The sequence below is a fragment of the Marmota marmota genome, unplaced genomic scaffold (genome assembly GCF_001458135.2).
Source record: "Marmota marmota marmota unplaced genomic scaffold, marMar, whole genome shotgun sequence".
Classification (NCBI taxonomy): domain Eukaryota; kingdom Metazoa; phylum Chordata; class Mammalia; order Rodentia; family Sciuridae; genus Marmota; species Marmota marmota.
Window position 1 is genome coordinate 14,497,018 of NW_025999999.1, and position 21,892 is coordinate 14,518,909.

Below are 21,892 nucleotides of genomic sequence, written 5' to 3' on the forward strand. Positions count from 1 at the left end.
AGCTTCATGATACATTCCACAATTATAAGTTCTTATCGACTGCCCTCTAGTGGAAAAAATGAAGTGATACTCAGAACAACTGGTTCTCCTGTCCAGCAGATGTTGAAAATGTACCCCCTCATCTTTTTATTTATTTTAATTATTTTTTGTTGTTAACTCATTGAACTTCATACAATCCAAAATTATTATCAATACAAAGTCAACCATTCAATCCAATGTATCCAGTTGATGTATTAAACAGTACTTCTCAGACTGGTAAAGAACCAGTTTTCAAAAAAAATTTAATCAATTGCAAACTAATCCATTTGTATGATCAAAATTAATTACTAATAAGTTACATTAAAACACAAAGGCATACAAGATAAAAGAAATAACTTTATTTTTTAACTTGGGATTGAGCCCAAGGCCTCACACATGCCAGGCAAGCACCCTACTACTGAGCTACTTTTTTTTTTTTTTGGTACCAGGGATTAAACCCAGGGCCACTTAACCACTGAGCCACATCCCGGGCCCTTTATATTTATTTTGAGACAGGGTCTTGCTAAGTTGCTTAGGGCATTGCTAAATGGCTGAGGCTGACTTTGAACTTTTGATCCTCCTGCCTCAGCCTCCCCAGCGCTGGAATTACAGGCATGCACCATCACAAAAAACAAAATTATTACTGTAAGATTCAACAGATAAAATTACAGTTCAATAAATATATTAAGAATAAACATAACCTCAGGTAAAATGAAGCATTTTTTTTGTAAAATCTGTACATGTTTATTGAATGTGCATAGCATGTAATGAACAGAGACTTGCTATTATACTCATAAATTTTTGCTGTTCTGCAATCACAACTAAATGAAAAAGTATGTGTAAAATAGTGTTTCCCCACTTTGAGTGCCACATATATCAGTATTGAGGAGTTTTAACGGTTGAAAACTCATGTGATTAATTGTTTACCTATCTAATCCCAGCAGAATTTGATCACATTGTACAATGCTATTTGCAGGGTACAATGTGATCAAAACTATTTCTGATGTTTTTTAATAAGTGTTTGTAAGAGTTAGTAAAAGTTCTATGTTTTTCTTTTTTGGTTGGGGGGGGACATGCTAGGGAATGAACCCAGGGCCTTGTGCATGTAAGGCAACCACAACTGAACTGTATCCCCAGCTCAATTTCTGTTTTTTTTTTTTTTTTAGTAAGAGATGGGAAAAACCAACCCCTCAGAGTTTTGTGAGATGAAAGAAGAGATTTAAGCCAATTTCAGGGAGTTAAAAATTTTCATCTTTCACTTTTTTTTTCCAAAACAAAAGCAAACAAATATCTATTTTCAAAATTCATCTTTGATTCTCTGTCAATTGTCCATTCTAACAATTTGTCCTGTATAATTATAGTTAAATGAAGTTATCTTGGGCTGGGGGGGTTGTGGCTCAGTAGTAGGGTGCTCACCTAGCATGTGTGAGGCCCTGGGTTCCATCCTCAGCACCACATAAAAGTAAATTAATAAAAAATAAGTGCTGTGTCCAACTACAACAAAAAATAAAATATTTTTTTAAAAATGAAGCTATCTTTCAATGAAACCATGGAATATGGATCTTCTTTTGATGTAAATAAATTTTAAAAGTTCTATCAAATCTGTACGGGATTTGGTCATAACATTTTACAGATATAATTAAGATCATCACCACTTCATTGATAACAATTACTAAGTTAAAAGGCATATTATAACAGACTGTAGAAAATGCTCTTCCAAGTTCTCATTTTCATTTTTGCCATTCAATTTTATCTGCCATTGAGATCATATTGCATTCTTTCTTGCTTAGAAATACAAGATCATTAAAATGCCAAAAATATCGCACAAATATGTCTATCATCAAAACCACATTTATAAAAGGTTGTGACCTTATAAAGTTGGGAGTTTTTATTTTCAAGAAACACTAGGAGTTTTTCTCATAGTTAAAACATTCCTGATAGAATTTTTCCCTGTAGTAAGGATCAGAACTCAGCATGCAACAACAAATGTTTATGATTGGTTTCCATATTATCACATAATAAACAGAATAATCTCAAATTTAATGCATTTGACTTTGCATAATCAACTATTTTTTACTATGTAACTGGATACTGTTTAGTTCAGCTAACTTTTTTTGGCAAAACTTTCTTGATTAAAGAAGCAGTGTGTTGGTTTACATTTCATTCTAGCTCCATAATCTGGGTAATAACTTTAGAATGTTTTTCTGTCAACGAAGCTGCACATTAGAGCATATTCCTACATCACACTTAAGATCAAATCACATTCCTTTATGATGCAATTATTTACATAGTTTTATACAACTCACAGCTTGTGTTTGTCATCAATGAAACTGAAAATTCTTCTTCACATATTCACTATGTTCAAATCACATACCAAATTAAGTGTCATGTTAACACTCTGTGTGCATTCAATGACTTGCAATGAAAAATGCTTTGCTAGCTCTACTTGTGAGTTAAAGATAATAAATTTGTCCAACTATTAAAAAAATGATACTGAAGCTACCTTCTTTATCCTGGATGTATTCATAACTTCCAAGGTCTCTGATACTAGTGTCTTTTTCAAAATTTTAGCAACCTAAAATGTTAATTTATGAGATACAAGTTACTGTTTATATGTGAAATATTGAACATTTCTGTCAATTTTTTTATTATTTATTTTTTGGGGATACCGGGGATTGAACTCAGGGGCACTTGATCACTCCAACCCTATTTTATTTAGAGACAGGGTCTCACTGAGTTGCTTAGCATCTTGCTTTTGCTGAGGCTGGCTTTGAACTCACAATCCTGCTTCAACCTCCCCAGCCCCGCTGGGATTACAGGCATGTGCCACCACGCCCAGCCAATTTTTTAAATTCAATATTCTTTCTTTCAAAGTGTTTTTTAGGTTTTAAAGTGTGTGTGTATGTGTGTGTGTGTGTGTATGGGTGTGTGGGTGTGTGTTTTAGTTACTGGGGATTGAACTCAGGGGCTCTCTACTATTGCATTACATCCCCAGTTGCCAGAATTACAGGTGTGCTACTTCACCTGAATTGGGTTTATTTCTTTTTATTTTCTGTGTAAATGCTACCTAAGATCAATATTTTTATTAGCTTTTTTAGTTGATACATTATTGCAAGTAATGCTAGAGTTTTAGCACTTCAGTATCAAGTATGACTACAAACTTGCATGAAGAATCAGGCTTGTGAGTAAAATTACTGAAAACTCTGGGTTTCATTTCTTTGGAATCATTTCCATAGCCATCACTTGTTTTGCTGCTGCTATTTATTAACAAAAGTGTGTCTTTCCTGGTTAAGAAAAGTTTACTGAAACCGGGAGCAGTAGTGTACACCTGTAATCCCAGCGGCTCTGGAGGCTGAGGCAGGAGGATCAGTAGTTCAAAGCCAGACTCAGCAATTTAGCAAGGCCCTAGCAACTCAGCAAGACCCTGTCTCTAAATAAAATGTAAAAAAGGGTTGGGGATGTAGTTCAATGGTAAAGTGCCCCTGGGTCAATCCTTGGTACAAAAAAAAAAAAAAAAAAGACTGGGGATGTGGCCCAGTGGTTGAGTACTCCTGGGCTTAATCTCTATTATCAAAAAAAGAGAAAAGTCTAGTGAAGTCTGTAATAACACCTGCAAATTAAAGTTTAAAATTATCATAAAAAACTGCTTCCCTAATTTAGCTAATATTTTAAAATTATACAGTTTTAGAATTTTTATAGGAATAATTATTTTAATAAAACAACAAATTGTAAAAGGAAATAAGTGCTTTTATTTTCTCTGATTTTTTATATCCCTCTGTTTATAGTTGACCACTCACCATAAAATATCATACATTGTAGCATGATCCTATTGCCCACACAGCTCATGGACAGCTCCTGAACTGGTCTATGACTTGTTCAATGAGACAAGTTCTCTAATCATGCACTTAAATGTCAAGTTGCCATAAAAGTTTCTAAACACTGGCATCAATTCTGTACTGCTCTTCTTGTGAATTCGTAAAAAACAGTTCATGGACTACAGGAATACTTGCCCAAGGTCCACTGGTAAGTGGTGGATCACTTTAGTGTAATGCCTTCTTAATTTCCTACTTCCACCAGAGGATTAAATGAAATTATGCATTGAAAATCTTTAGCATGGAGCCCAGTACAGAATAGATGACCGTTATTACCAACTTACTGCTGTAAGAGATGCCAGTCACAGAATCTCAGCCTTCACTGTGTTCCTTAGGACATGTCACTGGGGCACCATCAATGAGCACAGACATCTACTGAAACTCTCCTTTCTCAGTCCTTTCTAACTTGAGAAGAAGCTTCCATTTGAGATCCTTATCTATAGGTCTCCATATTGCATACACCCAGAAACTATGCAGAGCAGTCTACACAGGTAACATGGTGACATCATATATGGTGGCTACACCTTGGTATTCTGAGGTATGTTGTATGCATCTCCTCTGAGGTTTCCAAGTGGGATTGATCCCCAGAGCTCACATACAAGTAACTAGTTCAATAGAATATAACTTACTGACTTTTCTTTGTTCCCTGTCTTACTCTTCCTACCCCATCACTTTTGTTCCCTTGGGTCACCTCCCAAATAAACTACTTGCACTCAAATGCTGACCTCAGGCTCCACTTGAGTAAAAAAAAAATCAAAATAAGGTCCACAGGCAGCTGTCAAGAAAGCTAAACATTTCTTCTCCATATTTTGGTGCAGGGGATCTCTCTCAATTATGAGGACTCATTTTAAACATAAAAAACTTCCATGGAGTCTTCATCTTCTAGAAATTGTCCTTTTTGGTATTCATGCTTCATTCAATAGATATTTTTTTAAACCCTGACAAAGTATACAATGACCAAATGGTATTTATTATGACAGTTTTTACTACTTTTTATTATATGGCATCTATTACATTACCCTTTTTGTGTGTGTGTGTTTTGTCTTGGTTTGTTTTTTTGAGAGGAAGTCTCACCATGTTGACTGGGTTGGTCTCAATTGATCCTCCTGCCTCAGCTTCCCACGTAGCTGATTCTATAGGGAACTGCACCTGGCATCTATTATCCATCTGAAGAAGTGTTTATATTTCATTTATTACAATAGCATCTATTGAAGATAATGTTGTTTATAGATGTAGAAATAAACGTGACTTTAAAAAATATAGGTAAGGTGATGTTATGGTTTGGATCCAAGATGTCCTCAAAAGCTTCTGCTAATGCAGGAATATTCCGAGGTAAAATGATTGCATTATGAGAGCAGCAACCTTTCAGTCCTCCAAGTGAGGACTGACTGGGTGGCAACTGTAGGCAGGCGGGGCATGGCTGGAGGAGATGGGTCACTGGGGACACTATCCTAGAAGGTACATCTTCTCTTTGGCCCCTTCACCCCTCACTCTTTGTGCTTCCTAACACTCCCATGAACAGAACAGCTTTCTTTACTGGGCCTTTCCTGCATGATGTGCTGCCTCACTTTTGGCTAAATAAATGGAGTCAGCTGCCTTATGGGCTCTGAACTGGAGCCTCAAATAAGCTTTTGCTCCTCTGAGTTGATCTTGTCAGGTATTTTTGTCACAGTGATGCAAAAGCTAACTAAAACAGGGGACAATCGAGCAAAGGCCTGAATGAACTAAGGGGTAGGTCTTGGGGGTCTCTGGTAAAAGTGTTTCCAGGCAGTAAGCAAGGAAGTGAAGCCTTTCTTTCATAGTTATGGATTACAAAAACTGGACAAGATGTTAGGCAATTGGTTTTTGAATATGATACCACAACCACAAGCAACCAAACATCAACGAAGTGATGTTAAAATTAAAAACGTATGTGCTTACATCATGTACAACCAGAGAAATAAAAAGTTGTGATCCATTTGTGTAAAAAATAAAATAAAATTAATAATAATAATAATAATAATATTAAACATGTATGGGCTTCAGGGTTGGAGTGCAGTGTGGTGGTAGAATACTTGGGTAGCATATGCTAGGCCATCACAAACAAAGCAAAACAAAAACTCATGCTTCAAAGGACAGTATCAAGAAAATAAAGATGATTCACAAAAATGGGAGAAAATATTTGCAAATCATGTATCTGTTAAGAGTCTAGTATCAGAATATATAAAGCATCTTACAACATAAAAGATAAACTACATAAAAATTATGCAAGGCATTTGATAGCTTCTCCAAAAAAACAATACAAATGAGAATTTGACACAAAGATGTTCAACATAGTTTATCATAAGGGAAATAAAATCAAAACCACAGTGATATACCATTTTACACCATTAAGATGACAAAAAATAAATAGCACAATAGTAAGTTTTGGCAAGGATGTGAAGAATTGAAATCCTCATCACTCAATAATCATAGTGTAAATATAAAATTATGCAACTCATTTGGATAACAGTTTGACAATTCCTCAAAAAGCTAAATGTAGAATTACAATGACATTGTAATCCCACACCAAGGTGTATGATAAAGAAAAGTGGAAATATATGTCCACATAAAAATTGTACAAGGGTGTTCATAACACTTTATCTATACTAGCTCCCAAATAGAAATAACTCAAGTGCCCATCAACCAATGAATGGATTAGAAAATCTGTAGTGGCCACACAATGAAGTTTTATTCAGCAATAAAAGAACACTAATACATGCTATGACACAAATAAACCTATAAAATGTCATACCAAGTGAAAGAACTAAGACAAAACTGGCCACATATTATAAGTTTCCATTTATATGGAATATGAAGACATGGGGACATGGCACAAAAGGTGTATTCAGGAAATTATCTTTCCAAGACCAAGTTTTTCCAAGACCATGTTTGTAATTTTCCCCAGTACTGGGGATGGAATAGCAGTGCTCTACCTCTGAGCTACATCTCTCAGCTCTTTTTATTTTTAATTTTGAGACAAGTTTTCCTGAAGTTGCCCAGGCTGGCCTTGAATTTGTGATCCTGAGTATCTGGGATTAGAGAGGTCAGTCACCATGCCCATTTGCAATGAAAAATTTTTAAGTGAATAGTTTTGATAAATACATAAACCTTGGAACTCAAATTTCTATAATGGTGGGCTGGGGTTGTAGCTAAGTGGTAGAGGGCTTGCCTAGGACATGTGAGGCACTGGGTCGAATTCTCAGCACTGCATATAAATAAATAAAAAATAAAGGTCCAACAACAACTAAAAAAAATTAAAAATAAAAAACCTGTAATGATACAGAACATTATTATCACCCCTAGAAAATTCCCTTATATTCCTTCCCAGTTCCCTCTTAGCCTCCCTGCAATGATCACTTTTCTGATTTTTTTCTGTCACATATTTTATTCTAGATCCTTCTATAAACAGATACAGAATGTATACATTTGGATAAGACTTTTTACATAATATTAATATAACATTCTAGAGATTTACCCATGTTATTGCATGTATCTGTAGTTTCTTTTTCTTCTTCATGTACAGCTAGCTATATATAGCTTCATGTATAGCTAAATCATAATATATACATAGTCTATATTCTGATTACAAAATGTTACAAATGATTTTTCATTTCCTGCACTCTTTTTATCTTTTATCACTTGGTATTCTCCTATAATATGTCAATAGCTGGCATAAATGAGCCAGGCCCTTTGGTAAGTACTTGGCTTCTGTGTACTTTTCGTTCCTAAGTATTTACTACTTTCTGCAAACTAATTACTGAGGAAAAGGCAGGAACAAAATAAAGTGCCTTCCTTTTGGATTTGTTAGGTAGTTGCCACCAAGGAGCAGTGGAATGTGAACTAATAACATAAGCAGGGTCATGGGGTTTCTGTAAATTGTCTTTAAAACTACAGAATAATTAAGTAACTTGTAGGAAAACAGCAGGTATTCTGACTCTGAGAACAAACAGATGGAAATAAAGAAAACAAATTAAGAAATATGTCAAGAAGGAAAGATTGATGGGACTAACTCCTGACAGGATCCACAGATCATTGTAAAGTTAGGATTTATAGCTATAGGCTTCTCAAAATAAATCAGAAGGGCAATTTCTTTAGTAGTCCAGGCACACTAAGATAAAGTTTGCCTGGTCATTGATCCCCAAAATCTGCATTAACAAAGGTCTGACTTGTAGAGGAAGCTTCCCTGAATGGGATGACAGCCATGACAGTAGAGAAAGGGCAAATAGGGCCAAAAACTCCCCAGCCCAAAATGGAGGACATAAGTTTCTTTTGTAGTTCTCTGCTTGGAGAATAAGTCACTCCTTCTCTTTTCGGAATGTTCTTTGCTTGAGCCTAATTTTCACTTATAATAAAAATTTCTGGCTTGGTTTGCCACCTCTGACTAAAGTTTTTTTCCTCAGGACACAAGAACAAAGCCCTGGAGTTCTGGCTCCTCATTTGCCTGTGACAGATTTATATTCTCATCCAGAGGAAACAATAAATACATAAATACAAATAAGATAACAGCATTAAATTCTCAAAATCATCTTTGATATCTTACATTTCACCTACCTTCTTTTCTGCCTTTATAAATGTTGCGATGGGCAAAAAGTGCGACTTATGCAGTCCAGGGGGAGAAATAAAGAATGTCCACATGCTTCTGCCCTTTTCAATACTTTATTCACTCAAATCACTCAATACAATTTCAATCTATAGGTTCTTAATCAAGAAAACGACAATCCTTAATGCTTGGCACTGCAATAGATATAATCAATTCACAGCAAACAATTCTAGATTGATTAATTCTAAACACTGCAAACACACTTAATCATGATAGGCTAATGACAGACATTCCCTCTGTGTGCTAAGTTCAAGTGTCAGACCAAAAGTCTCAAGCCTTAGGCTTTAAGTACAGCAGATGCACACTCACTCAGGCCATCGTGATCAGGTCAAAGAACCAATGCAGGCTTCTCCTGGGGTGGTCAGCTCCACCTGCTGAGGAGGCCGTTCTAGGGAGAAGTTGCTGTTCTCACCAGGGCCAAGATGTGGCTGTAGTTTGAGAGCGGTGAGAAAATGCAGAGGTTCAAGCAGAGAAGAAGAGTTGGGATGTCAGTCCAGGTCCTCATCAGGCTCTCCATCTTGTGTGCGTCAGTATTGGCTGGCTGAATGTCTGTTCATTTGCTCTATTATTTATACTAAATTTGGGGGCTTTTGACCCCCCCCTTTCAGTCCTTATCAGCTACCACCAGATTTCTCAGTAACATCATTTACCCTGGAGTTAAAACATCTGGTCTGGTGGTCCCCATCCTGATCTTTTCACCTTTCCCTCTTAGCAGGCAAGGACAGCCTGCCAGAGGCTTCACACTGAGTTTATCAGGGTGGGGGGAATTGACTTGTTTGTGCCTGAGGGCCATACAAAAGGGCTCCATTAGGTGTGCCTGGCGATGCAGTTGTTTAGGATCAGGCCTAAGGCCATCCTCACACATCCTCATTTTAAAGACTAGGATTTGGAGGCTTAAAACTTTAAATAACATGTCAAAAATCCCACAAACTGACAGGATTAAAAGACAAAATAAAATGTTTACACAGGATGTTTTATTTTGGAACTTTTTTTTTTTTGCCAAGGGCTGGAAAGGATTTGATTTGAGCTTCAAATAAAGGATACTAACGGAGATACTAACAGAGGTGGAAGCTAATAATAGCTCAATCTAGAAATAAAAGTGGGCCAGAACTGCCTCAAGCAACTGAATGGGTGGTCAAGACCAACTTGGTTAGTTTTCACAACAGGGGTAGTTTTTTTTTCTTTTTCTTCTCTTTCCAGCATGTTATTTTAGGGCTGTCCAGAAATCCAATTTCTAAACAAGAAATGTTTTTCTATCAAAACTGACAACACACTAGAGACACTTAAGATCTTCACTAGTACCTATTCTCTTTTAGGCTGTTAAAAATAAAAACAAGGGCTGGGGCTGTAGCTCAGTAGTAGAGTGCCCACCTCGCACTCGTGAGGCGCTGGGTTCCATCTTTAGCACCATATAAAAATAAATAAAGCTATTGTGTCCATCTACAACTAAAACATTAAAAACAAAACAAAAACCCCTGCGTTTAACCTAAATCTTTCTGTTGTCACTGTACTGGTCCTTCCTAGATTTACAGTACAAGGCAAGGCAGTAACAACTCACTGGGTATTAATTATCACATTTACTGAAACAAAATTTGCTAGCACTGGCCAGTCCCTTAGGGGCTGTCCTGCGAGGGGGCCTTTCTGGGGGAGTCTGGGGACCATGGGCGTTTCTAGAGCCGGAAAGAATAATGGAACGGCAGAAATTCCACGCACAGAACAGCAGATATTCCACACTCAGAACTCCAGCATTCCCCTACATTCATAAGGTTGGAGAACTGGCTTGGGCTTCAAGGGTCCGCTTTTTTAAACAGCCCGGGACCACGTGACCGCCAACGCGCTTTGCTATTGGCCCTCGGAGTCTCACACTTGGCTTTGGCGCCGAACCCTTACCCTCTCGGGGATGCGACCATTGGCTACACAAAAGGAAAGAGTATAGCCAACCTCCGATCAAGACTTCTTCGAATGAAACTTCCAACGGAGTTACAGGAAATAGTCAGATTCGAATTTCAAAATTCAATGGTAGTCACCTAAGAGGGTCGTATAATACTGTGATTTTTCCAAAAAGAGAGAGCGGGCCTGAAACTGACTCCCCCTACACTCTGTGGGATTCTGAGAGTGGTTCCGTCCCAGGCGCGGGCACCGCCTCCAAGGGCGCCGCCATTTTGTTTGGCTGGAGGGGAGCGAGCGGCGCTTTGGGGGAGGGGTCTCGTAGGCTCCTCACCTGACTGACCCAGCAGTCTCCCGGTTGCTGCTCTGGGGGGGAAGACCCTCTCCCGGGTAGGGGCGCGGAGCCATGTACATAAAGCAGGTAAGGCCTGCGCGACCCTCCCACCCCCCACGGGCGGGTGAGGACCACTCCTTGAGGCGGGGGTGTCGCCGATGGCCCCGCGGCCTCTTCTCTCTCCCTCTGGGGTGAACCAGAGCGAGTGGAGGAGGAAGGGACCCCATCTCCGCCGAGAAATGGGGCATCTCTATTCAGCCCGGGCCTCCCCGCGGGCTGCTCATCTGGGAGGCAGGATCTCCAAGAGGTGTGGAGGGGGCGGCCGTCGCGCAGCTGGAAGGGCCGGGCCTTTGCCGGGCGGCGCTGGGCCGCGGCGGAGGTGGCGGGCGCCAGAGGCTGTGCTGCCGGGGATGGCCCGGCACCGGCCGTTTGCGGGAGGTGTGTGGCAAGGCGGCCTCCCGGGGCGCCGGCTGGAGTGCCAGCTGTGATGAGGGGCTTTTTCCTGCAGGATTTACGAGCAGTGAAAGGGATCCTCCTCCCCCCGAGCGCCTCTTCATTCACTTGTTTACTTCTGTCAAAATGGTCTTCCTGCGCGCGAGTCAGTCCACTGCAAAGATGAGCCCATGCACGCAATTTTGGGGACATGTTTCTATTGGATACGCCTCACTCCAAGCACTCCTCCTTGGAACGCTGACCCCTTTGGCCTGGCGATTGTGTCTCGAAGGAGCTCTCACTGGTCGCGGAGAGTGGGACCCGCCGGCCGTGGATGGACTTTTACTGTTGCGCTAGGGTGTTCAGTGTTCCCATTAACTTTGTACCGTGCACTTGATTTTGAGAGTTTCTTAACGGGTTACTGACTAACTACTGAAAAATCAACACAGAGTTGGCGGAGCTTACTGACCTAAGGACGGTGTTTAGCCGATTTTTAATTTCCACGTTCCAAATTTTTTTTTCTATCTTGCATTAAATGAAAAACAAGAAGGGAAAGAAATGTAAAAGAAAGCTGGTGATTTAGAAGTTCTTTTTGTGTGTTCTCAAAAGTATCTCTTATTTACTAGGTGATTATCCAGGGTTTTCGAAGTTACAGAGATCAAACAATTGTAGATCCCTTCAGTTCAAAACATAATGTTATTGGTAAGTGCTCCTCACTTACTAGATCGGGTTATAGAGATGTATGTATGCATTGTTCATCTGTTGTCTTTGAATGTTAAACCAATTTTGTATGTCTGTTTCTCTTGAAATTATTTTTGAGTGGGTATCAAGGGATTGAACCCAGGGTGCTTTATCACTGAACCACATCCTCACCCCTGTTTTTATTATTGAAACAGGGTCTTAATAAATTGCTAGGGCTTTGCTAAATTGCTGAGGCTGACCTTGACTGGTGATTCTCCTGTCTCAGCCTACTGAACCTCTGGGATAACAGGCCTATCCCATCTTGCAGGCTACTTTTGTCTTTTGTTCATACTGATGAATTACTTGTTTTCTAAATTTAAAAGTATTTGGATAAGTCAGTTGTAAGTTACTCATTTGGAAGACTGGAGATGTAGCTCAGTGGTAGAGTGCTTGCCTATTGTGTATATGTGAGGCCCTGGGTTTGATCCCCCAGCATTACAAAAAAGTACTCATTTTTACTTGAGTACTCTTAGTATGTGTGAGATAGCGTTGTAATAGCTTTAAGTTTATAGTGAAGGACACTTAACTTAGCATTTGATTTGTATTCTTGATTTATCACCTCTTAGTTTAAGTGCTCACTATTGCTTTGTTTTAAAGGTGTTGATTATTTATTCACAAATTATTTATTTTTTCCCTGTCGGTGCCTAAGACCACGTAGCTTGTGCGGAAGAGCAGCATAAATTTTGGAGTGTTAATAGAATGTGGTTCATATCTCAGTTCTGGCACATAACTCTTTTTCAAACTAGTTATTTGAGAAGTTTTAGTTTTCTCATTTATAAAGTGAATATACCTGTCTCACAGGGCTATTGGTAAAATGAAATGTGAGGATAAAAGAAAAATGGTGGTTGCCATAACAATATTTAATTGTAGATTCTTCAGATTATAATGTTCAGATTGCTATTACAATCTAATAGCTTTAAGTTTCTGGCATTCTGGCATTTTCTGGCGTTCTGCTGGATTTTTAAACAAAAGATTAAATGAGTACTTTTGGACTCTTGAAAAATCAGACTGCTATGCTGTTGACACAATTCTGCAGTACAGTGTTCTCATTACAAGGTATATTAGTTTGCTAGGGCAGCAAAATAGAGCGGAGGTTTAAATAACAGATTTACTTTCTTACAGTTCTATAGGTTAGAAGTTGATGATTGTGATTAGATTCTAGTGATGATTCCCTCCTGGCTTGTAGACTGACATTTTTCTGTGTGCTTCCATGGCCCCCACCCTCATGACTTCATTTAACTCTTATCTTGAAAAGACCTCCATCTCTAAATGCCATCTTATTGGGGTTTAAGGTGTCAACATGAATTTTAGTTGCACACCACTCAGTTTATAGTGCAAGCGAGGCTTATAAAAATCAGTAAAACGGAAATATTGAATACCAATATTCATAGAAGACTCCCTTAAGACAATCATACTTTACTTTTTTATAAAATAATAAAAACCAGGCATCTGTAGTCTGCTAGTCTGTGCATGTGTAGTCTTAGCTTGGGAGAGTAAGGTGGGAGGATTGCTTGAACTCACAAGTTTGAGAGCAACCTGGGCAACATTTGAGATCTCATCTCAAATAAAGTTGAAGACAAGTTATTCTTAGCCTTGATACATCGATTGCAATCTCATAGTTGGGAATAAAGAAAACATTTTTCTTTTTGTGCTGTAGCTACTAAAGACTGTTAATTTGATGTGCCTTAAAACAGTAGTTTTATTGTACTGGGGTTTTGCTTACATTTTTTTTACAGGTGCTTTTGATTTTCGTCAATCAGAAAATCTAAAGAAATGGAGAAAAAAATAACAGTTACTAGATTAATATTATTTCTTTAATTTAGCAAGTTAATAAATATCAATGTTTTAGTTGTAAAATTTTATAAATGATCTGTAAAGTGATGACCATTATCTAGAATGATTATATTATTTATCTGTAAGGTCTGATATATCAAATGTCTTAGATGTTAGTTATTAGGCAGCTATTTTGCAGCTTTGATTGCAGTGTTAGGATTGATAGTCTAAAAATTTTTTCTTTGCTTTGTTTTAACTAAAACTTAAGGTGACTATTGGTTAGACATGTTTCAAAACAGGTACCTTAATAATGTAAGAAAGACCAAAAGTAGTATTTGAGATTGACATTAAACAAACTACCTGGGGAGAGCAAACCACTTTGATTGTTTAATGCCTTTGACCCTTAAAAAAAATTCAAAAGCAAGTATCTCTTATGCTGATGTTTGAATGTTTGACATATATATATGTACCAGGAACAGCCAGTTTTCCCTATCTGCTTGTTGCTAGTCCTCAAAGTCAACCAAATGTAGCTTGAAAATATTAGAGAAAATTTTCTCTGTTGAACAGGTGCAGGCCTTTTCTTGTCATTAATCCCTAAAGAAAACATTTTAACTTTACATTGCATTTACTGGCAGAAGTTAGAACAAAAGGATTGTTTTGGTTATATACAAATACTATTCCTATTTTATATAATGGACTTGTGTATCCTTGGATTTTGGTATGAGAGAGGGGGAGAAAGAGGTGTATATATAGAGAGAGAGGTCCTGAAATCAGTTTCTTGTGGATATGAGGGATGAGTGTATACACCTTTTTAAGGTAGTGTTTTTCCCCCTTGCCTTTTAACAAAAAATTCTTGTTAATATAGGATATTATAAGAAAGCCTAAAAGGTAAAGGAAGAAAAATTGAAATTCTACCCAAAGATAATCACTCCACCCCCATATATTAGAGATTGGACCACAGGCATCGCACTTACTAGCTAGGCAAGTGCTCCACCACTGAGCTATACCCTACCCCTTTTTTCCCTGCCCAGGGCTGAGGGCCTAACCCAGGGCCTTGAGCATGCTAGGTAAGTGCTCTGCCACTTAGCTAAATCCCCCAGTCTTCCCTCAACCCTTTTTACTTTATTTTGAGACGGGGTCTTGCTATGTTGCCCAGGCTGGCCTGGAACTGTTAATCCTCCTGCCTCAGCCTCATGATAGCTGAGATTATAGATATGTGCTACCATAGATAATCATTCTTAGTTAACCTATACTTGTATTAGCCCTTGTTTCCTAGAAAAAAGGAAACAGGCTGGCTTAGCTGCTAAGGCTTTTATGGGAGTTGTGGTCTGAGTGCGGGAATGAGGGGAAAAACTGGTCACAGCTTTATAAAGAAGACACTATTGGATTTGATTACGTTGGATAACATCTAGCCAGACATTATGGACTCAACATGTTTTAGAAAGGTCAGATGGAAGAAGGTAGTAAAGAGATTTGATAGGTGGTGCCTGCCTTTCACTGGTCAAAGTTTACTGTGTAGAATATTAATTCCTCCATGCTTTTGGATTGTGTTGCTCTGGAGACTCACCCACCTGAAGCAGTCAAGGAGTTAAATCCTCCTTTGAATCTTCACAGGCCTGACCTGCATGCACTTCTAGAATAGTCTGAAACAACCAAAGGTATTAGGAGACTGAACTTTTGTCAGCCAAGGCGTGGGCTGTCGCACGTAAATCTGAAGGCACATATAAACTGGGTCTGCCTCATTATCCCTCAAGTTTTTGTGTAAATCTGTAAGCATGACTTTTTAAATAAAAATGGATTCATGTAATATGTTGGCATTCTGCTTTTTCCCTCTTCAGAATAAATCTTGTATATCTTTCCTTATCATTAAATAATCAATATCCTTTAAAATGGCTAAATGGTGTTTCATCTATGAGTAGGAATAATTCTTACAGGAAAATTTAAAAATTTTCAGTTATTTGTGGATGGATTGTTCTAAACTGTACTCGTTTAATAAAGGTCAATTCTTTTTGACCTTTATGTAGAAATAATTTCAAGTTTATAGAAAATTTGTCTCATTAAGAACAGTAAAGATTCTTGTATCCCAGCGAGTTGGGAAACTGAGGCAGGAGGATTAAAGTTCAAAGCCAGCCTCAGCAATTTAGTGAGGCCTGAGCAATTTAGCAAGACCCTATCTCAAAATTAAAAAAAAAAAAAAAAGGTTGTGGGGATGTGGCTCAGTGGTTAAGCACTCCTAGGTTTAATCCCTGGTACCAATTTAAAAAAAAGAACCAGTAAAGAGAATACTCATGTATTTTCCCTTACCTAGATCCATCTATTCACATTTTCTGTTTGTTTACCTTATCATTTGCCCTTGCTCTTGTGATTTTTTTTTTTTTTCCTTTGTGGTTTGGGGGATTGAACCCAGGGCCTTGTAATGTGAGGCAAGCACTCTACCAACTGAGCTATATCCCCAGCCCTCTTGTACTTTCTTTTTTAATTTTTTACTTACTCTTACACTTTCTATATACATTTTTTCCCCTCGGGATTTATGGTCCATATTGAGGGAGATTGAGATAGTTATTCTTGACTCTTCAACACCAAATTTTTCACAAAACAAACTTTTCACAAAAGCAGGTGACTTATAATAATCTATACTTTTATGGTTCTGTGAGACTACAGATGATATATAGGGTTGATCATATATGTATGATATGAGATATAGGGTTGATTGTATATAGTTTGATATGAGACTGCTTGCAAATTTTAAATGATTAAGTATTTTAGGATATTACTAATAAGTAAATCTTAAATTAAAAATAACATTATTAAAATAAAATTGTACGTACATTGTTATTATTATAAATTATGAATGCTGGTAATGTATTTAGTTATTTTTATTAATTTTAAACTTTGAAAAAGGGCAAAATGATTAAAATTCAATATCTTTAAAAAAGTTGAGTCTGAAGTTTATACAAAATTGCACTTATTTGTTGGTTACAGCTGTTTTGTTAATTGATTACTTTTGTTCCCTGTCACATTTAATATCAAATATAAGATGTTTTAGAAAATTGGATTAAAATTTTATTATCACATTTAATAGTTTTGATGTTATTGGTTTTTATATGAAATAATTTGTACTTTTGAAATTTTTATAGTGGGCAGAAATGGATCCGGAAAAAGTAACTTTTTTTATGGTAGGTATTGTTTTTTTGGATGCTGAATATGTTAAGACTTAGCTATCTTAAGGTAGTTTATTAAAATTGCTGGTTTTCTGAGATTATGCCAGTATTAAAAGAAATACTTTATACATGGTTGCAGTTTAGAAGTTTAGAGTATAAAGAACTGAGTTCTACTGTACCAAGTGAGTAATTAGCTATGTGAGACTTAACAAAATACCCCCTCAAATTTCTTTTCACCATAAAAATGGAGACATTTATCTTAGATGGATTGTGAGGATCAAATGAAATAACATATATGAAAACACCTTTTGAACTTTAATACAGTGTATAAATGCACATATAGAATGTATGTAAATGCAGAATGGTTGTTATTATTGTTTTGAAAAATGATTCATCATTCTTCACCTTTATTTTCTAAACCAATAGTTTTTATAAAGGGTGGAAGGATATAAAAACTTGAGACTCAAAGACAGTTTTCAGTTTGAAGGTAGTAAATGGAGCTTTGAAGGTAAAATGTTTTAAGTCATGCCTCCATTAACAAATCCTTTGAGGAAGAAAAAAATACCAAAATGTTTTAACAGAATCAGACTGTATAAGGAGTGGGTTGGGAAAATTTTGTTCCTTAGTTGAAGAGTAACTGAGCACACAAATCCGAAGAGTACATTATCCTGTATAATTTATAATGGTTGTAATTTGGAGATGGCAAGAGAGTAGATTAGAGTGGAAATGTATATTTCAGAATCCCAGTGAGATGAAGGCAGTTTGAATCCACCTCTCAACCCGGGTGATTGAGAGAGAGCCAATCTCCATTCCAAGCACACACATTAATGCATGAGTGCTCCCTCAATCCCCTTCTCTTATAATACTTTCATAGAATGTCACTGATCTCTTTTGTGGACCAGATCAGGATAGCTGAGTAAAGTAGAGTTGTCCAGGTTTTTACTCATGTGTGAAAGGTAGGAATGGCTCCTTCTGACATAAGGAAAGGGTAGTATAAGCAGTGCAGTAAAAGTTGGGAATCTGAAACATTTCCCTGTATTTCCTTAATTTTGAGAAAGATGTTGCACTGTCACATTGTATCTACTATGATGTCAGTAGGCAGTAGGATTTTTTTCAACCTGGTTGTAGTCTTACGGGACCACTATTATGTATGTGATTTGTTCTCGTACAGTGCATGACTGTATTAACGTTAGCCTAACCCGTCAAGCATATACTTTGATCAGAACTAAGTAGACCTTAGTTCTGCTTGACTATTTTCTTATACTTTAGTGTTTTCCTCTTATTTTCTTACCTTACATATTTTAGTGAAAACTTCTTAATATTTTTGTCATGTCATTTTCTTTTTTAAAAAAATGTTTTTCTAGTTGTTGATAGACCTTTATTTTATTTATTTATGTGGTGCTGAGAATTGAACCCTGTGCCTCACACATGCTAGGCAAGTGCTCTACCGCTGAGCTACAGTCCCAGTCCTGTCATATCATTTTCTGCCTAATATCTAAGCAAACTTTCTGCAATCATTTTGTCTATATAAAGCAGGTATTTTATTTTATATGCAGTATTCATTACCTGACATAGTATCCTATTAAGGAAGGTATGAGAAGTTATGAATAAGTCATGAATCCTCTTTTATACTCTACTAGTACTTGTGTTTTTGTATTTCCAGCAATTCAATTTGTTCTTAGTGATGAATTTAGTCATCTTCGTCCAGAACAGCGGTTGGCTTTGTTGCATGTGAGTAAGACTACTTAAAGACATTGTTGATACTATATATTTTTAAAAATATGTTATCGATCCTGGTTAAGAAAATTATTTGTTCAAGTTTCAGAAACTTTGTGAACATGACATAGTCTCTCAAGTATGCTATTCTGTGAAATTTAGTCTACTGTATCAATGCCAAATAAAGACCTAATTTTTATACAACAGTTAAAATAAAATTGTAGAATTTGCCTATAGACGGATTTGTCTTCCACATAAATTTCTGTAAGGATATGATTTGGTAAAATTCTGGAGGCAAGTTAGGACATTTATAATGCAGAACCAGAAGTTAATTGAAAGCACAGAAGAACAACCATTGTGTACTAAATAAAAGCCATATTTGTATATAAGATAGTAACATTTTCGAATGTGAAAAGCATTTAATACGGTAATGCAAGTTGTTCAAGTATGTCATTAGGATTAAAAAAAAATCATTTAAAAAAGCTATAATAGAACAACACTACAGTGTATCTTTCTGGTTTAAATATTGCTTATAATTAATTTAAGATGAGAAAATGAGATCCCTCAATATATTTTTTATCAGAGTTTCACAATAGGAAGTTCTTTTTGATTAGCCGTTATTTTCTTCATTTTGAATTTGTAGCTCGTAATCAGGACCAATACCCTATAGAGAAAATTTTAAGTTTCTCATATTGGCATTAAAAGAATAAATTATTATTCTTCATTGTATTGAATCACTGGATATTAATAGTTTCTAGAAACTGGAAATTATCTGGATTTGGTATATAATTGTATCATAGATTAATATAATTGTGACACATGTTAAATGTGTATATTTCTGAAACAGATTTAAAAGTACATAGAATATATCAGATGTTTAAAAAACATCATATGATTTCTTAGTGTTCCTTTCGAGTATTAATGTGAAACTATAAGAAGAGCCTCAGGGTATATTTGATATTAGCAAATGGGTAAAATTAGGTGGCGGGGGCTTTGGAGTAGTGTAGCTTAATAAAATGGTCTGCAGTATAAAACCTAAGAATGTCTAACTTTGCTATTCTTTGCATAGTTCTGGTTTTGTATCCTGATCCAGTGTGTGTATTACTTTGGCCAGAGGGATATGCATGCTAGTCTGAGAAATTTTTCTTCATTGATTAAGGCTTGTTACACTTTTAAAGTGTTTAAAGAAAATGAAAATACTATTTTTAATGAAAGTTTTCTCATATTTAGGAGGGTACTGGTCCTCGGGTTATTTCTGCTTTTGTGGAAATTATTTTTGACAATTCGGACAACCGGTTACCAGTAAGTACCTGTTTTTTAAGTAATAATGTTGAGAATTATTTTGCTATAACTAACTTTTTTATACTTTGAAACATTTATACCTTTGATAATTTAGTGTATACTAAAATTATATATAATTATACAGTTTACTGATTTTTGTCTTTAAATTATAATGAGCATTCTAGTCTGGTAAACATTGAATGGGACTGTGCAAGCTGCTATGAAAAACATCTTTTCTCTTGAGCGTTTAGACCATCATCTTTAGTGAGATAATTGAAATTTTAAAATAAACAGTCATGGTCAAGGTCTTTAAAATGATCTTATATAAAGAGTTTCCTACTTTGCTATTAAACCAACTTTGGGCTTTCACATTTTTTTTCTTAGATTGATAAAGAGGAAGTTTCACTTCGAAGAGTCATTGGTGCCAAAAAAGATCAGTATTTCTTAGATAAGAAAATGGTCACGTAAGTGTTGTTCTTTACATTTACAGTTTCTTTTTAAGAGAAAGTGTCCTTGCCATTTTTGAGGCATATACTTGGCTCATGTTCAGCAAATCAGTATACTATGAACTTGAGAATAAGAAGATCCTCTGAGACTAATAAAATAGTTTAATGATGAGTCTGTACTTCCTGATGCTTTTTAACCCAGGAGCTAGTCTCTTCATTCTTTGCTTATTGTGGGTGCTTTAAAATAATTTATCTGAAAATAATTACAGCGTTTTTCAACAGGAAAAATGATGTGATGAACCTCCTTGAAAGTGCTGGTTTTTCTCGAAGCAATCCTTATTATATTGTTAAACAAGGAAAGGTAAAACAATTGTATGTCCTTTTTTTAAATAGAAAAAATTTTTCTGAGACTCTTTCCCCTTGAATGATGAATTTGGTTTATTGGTTCTAATTGTTAAGGAAAAGCAAAAAAATGGATCCAGCTGCCTTTAGTTTTCATTGATTTATTTTGCATTGAAGTTAGAATTTTTCATGGCAAAAAAGTACCAAATAGATCCATTATATATTTGAATAGGAGCATTTTAGCAAACGAAGTGGATTTTGTTTTCTTGGTAACCTGTATTCTTACCTAATGATATTCAGTGTACTGAAAGATGATATTGACTTGTAGAAGTTACAATGATCAAATTAAGAATGAATTCTATAGCAATTGCATTAAAAGTACTTTCAAAAAACTACTTTATCAAAGAATTAAAAACTATATTACCAGAAATCTATCATAATGCTACATATTAGTTTACTTGAAAGAGATAGTATTTTTTAGCAACTAAATTAAAGATATCAGTGGATTGTTCTTGTCTCATTAAATAATTTTAATCTATATCTAAGATACTTTCTTTTTCTCAGAACTGATCCGTCAGTAAGTTTTTTGTTGTATTTCTAGAGGATTTTTTTTTTTAAATGTATATATTTCATACTTTTTTTTTTTTACTAGTGGGGATTGAATTTAGGAGCACTCAACCATTGAGCCACATCCCCAGCCTGGTTTTATATTTTATTTAGAGACAGGTTCTCATTGAGTTGCTTGGCTCCTAGCTTTTGCTGAGGCTGGCTTTGAACTTGCAATTCTCCTGCCTTAGCCTCCTGAGCCTCTGAGATTACAGGCGTACGTGCACCACCACGCCTGACTGATGTATACTTTTGATAGATATATTTTCTTAGTCCAGAGCCTGTTCTTTTTTATGTAAATGTGTATTTTTTTAATTGTTGTTGTTATTGTTTTGGATTTTTTTTCCCCCCAGGGATTGAACCCAAGGGCACTTAACCACTGAGTCATGTCTCCAGCCCTTTATTATTATTATTATTATTATTTATTGAGGATTATACTCAGGAGTGCTCAACCACTGACCATATCCCCATTCCTTTTTATATTTTATTTAGAGACAGGGTCTCACCGACTTGCTTAGCACCTTGCTAAATTGCTGAAGCTGGCTTTGAATTTGAAATCCTCCTGCCTCAGCCTCCTGAGCTACTGGGATTATAGGCGTGTGCCACTGTGCCCAGCATCTTTTTATTTTTTATTTTGAGACATGGTTTTGCTTATTTGTTGA

The 21,892-nt window shown here is 36.4% G+C and overlaps 1 protein-coding gene across 1 annotated transcript in view; it reads left to right on the forward strand.

Annotated features, from left to right (window-relative positions):
* The first annotated feature begins 10,668 nt into the window (after positions 1-10,668).
* Smc3 (structural maintenance of chromosomes 3) overlaps positions 10,669-21,892 on the forward strand; it is a 32,627-nt gene continuing 21,403 nt past the window's right edge. The window contains exons 1-7 of the mRNA XM_015494783.2: positions 10,669-10,819; positions 11,791-11,866; positions 16,816-16,854; positions 18,503-18,570; positions 19,786-19,857; positions 20,221-20,300; positions 20,565-20,643. Coding sequence (XP_015350269.1) covers positions 10,805-10,819; positions 11,791-11,866; positions 16,816-16,854; positions 18,503-18,570; positions 19,786-19,857; positions 20,221-20,300; positions 20,565-20,643 — 429 coding nt within the window. The 5' untranslated portion in view covers positions 10,669-10,804. The remainder of the gene's footprint in view (positions 10,820-11,790; positions 11,867-16,815; positions 16,855-18,502; positions 18,571-19,785; positions 19,858-20,220; positions 20,301-20,564; positions 20,644-21,892) is intronic.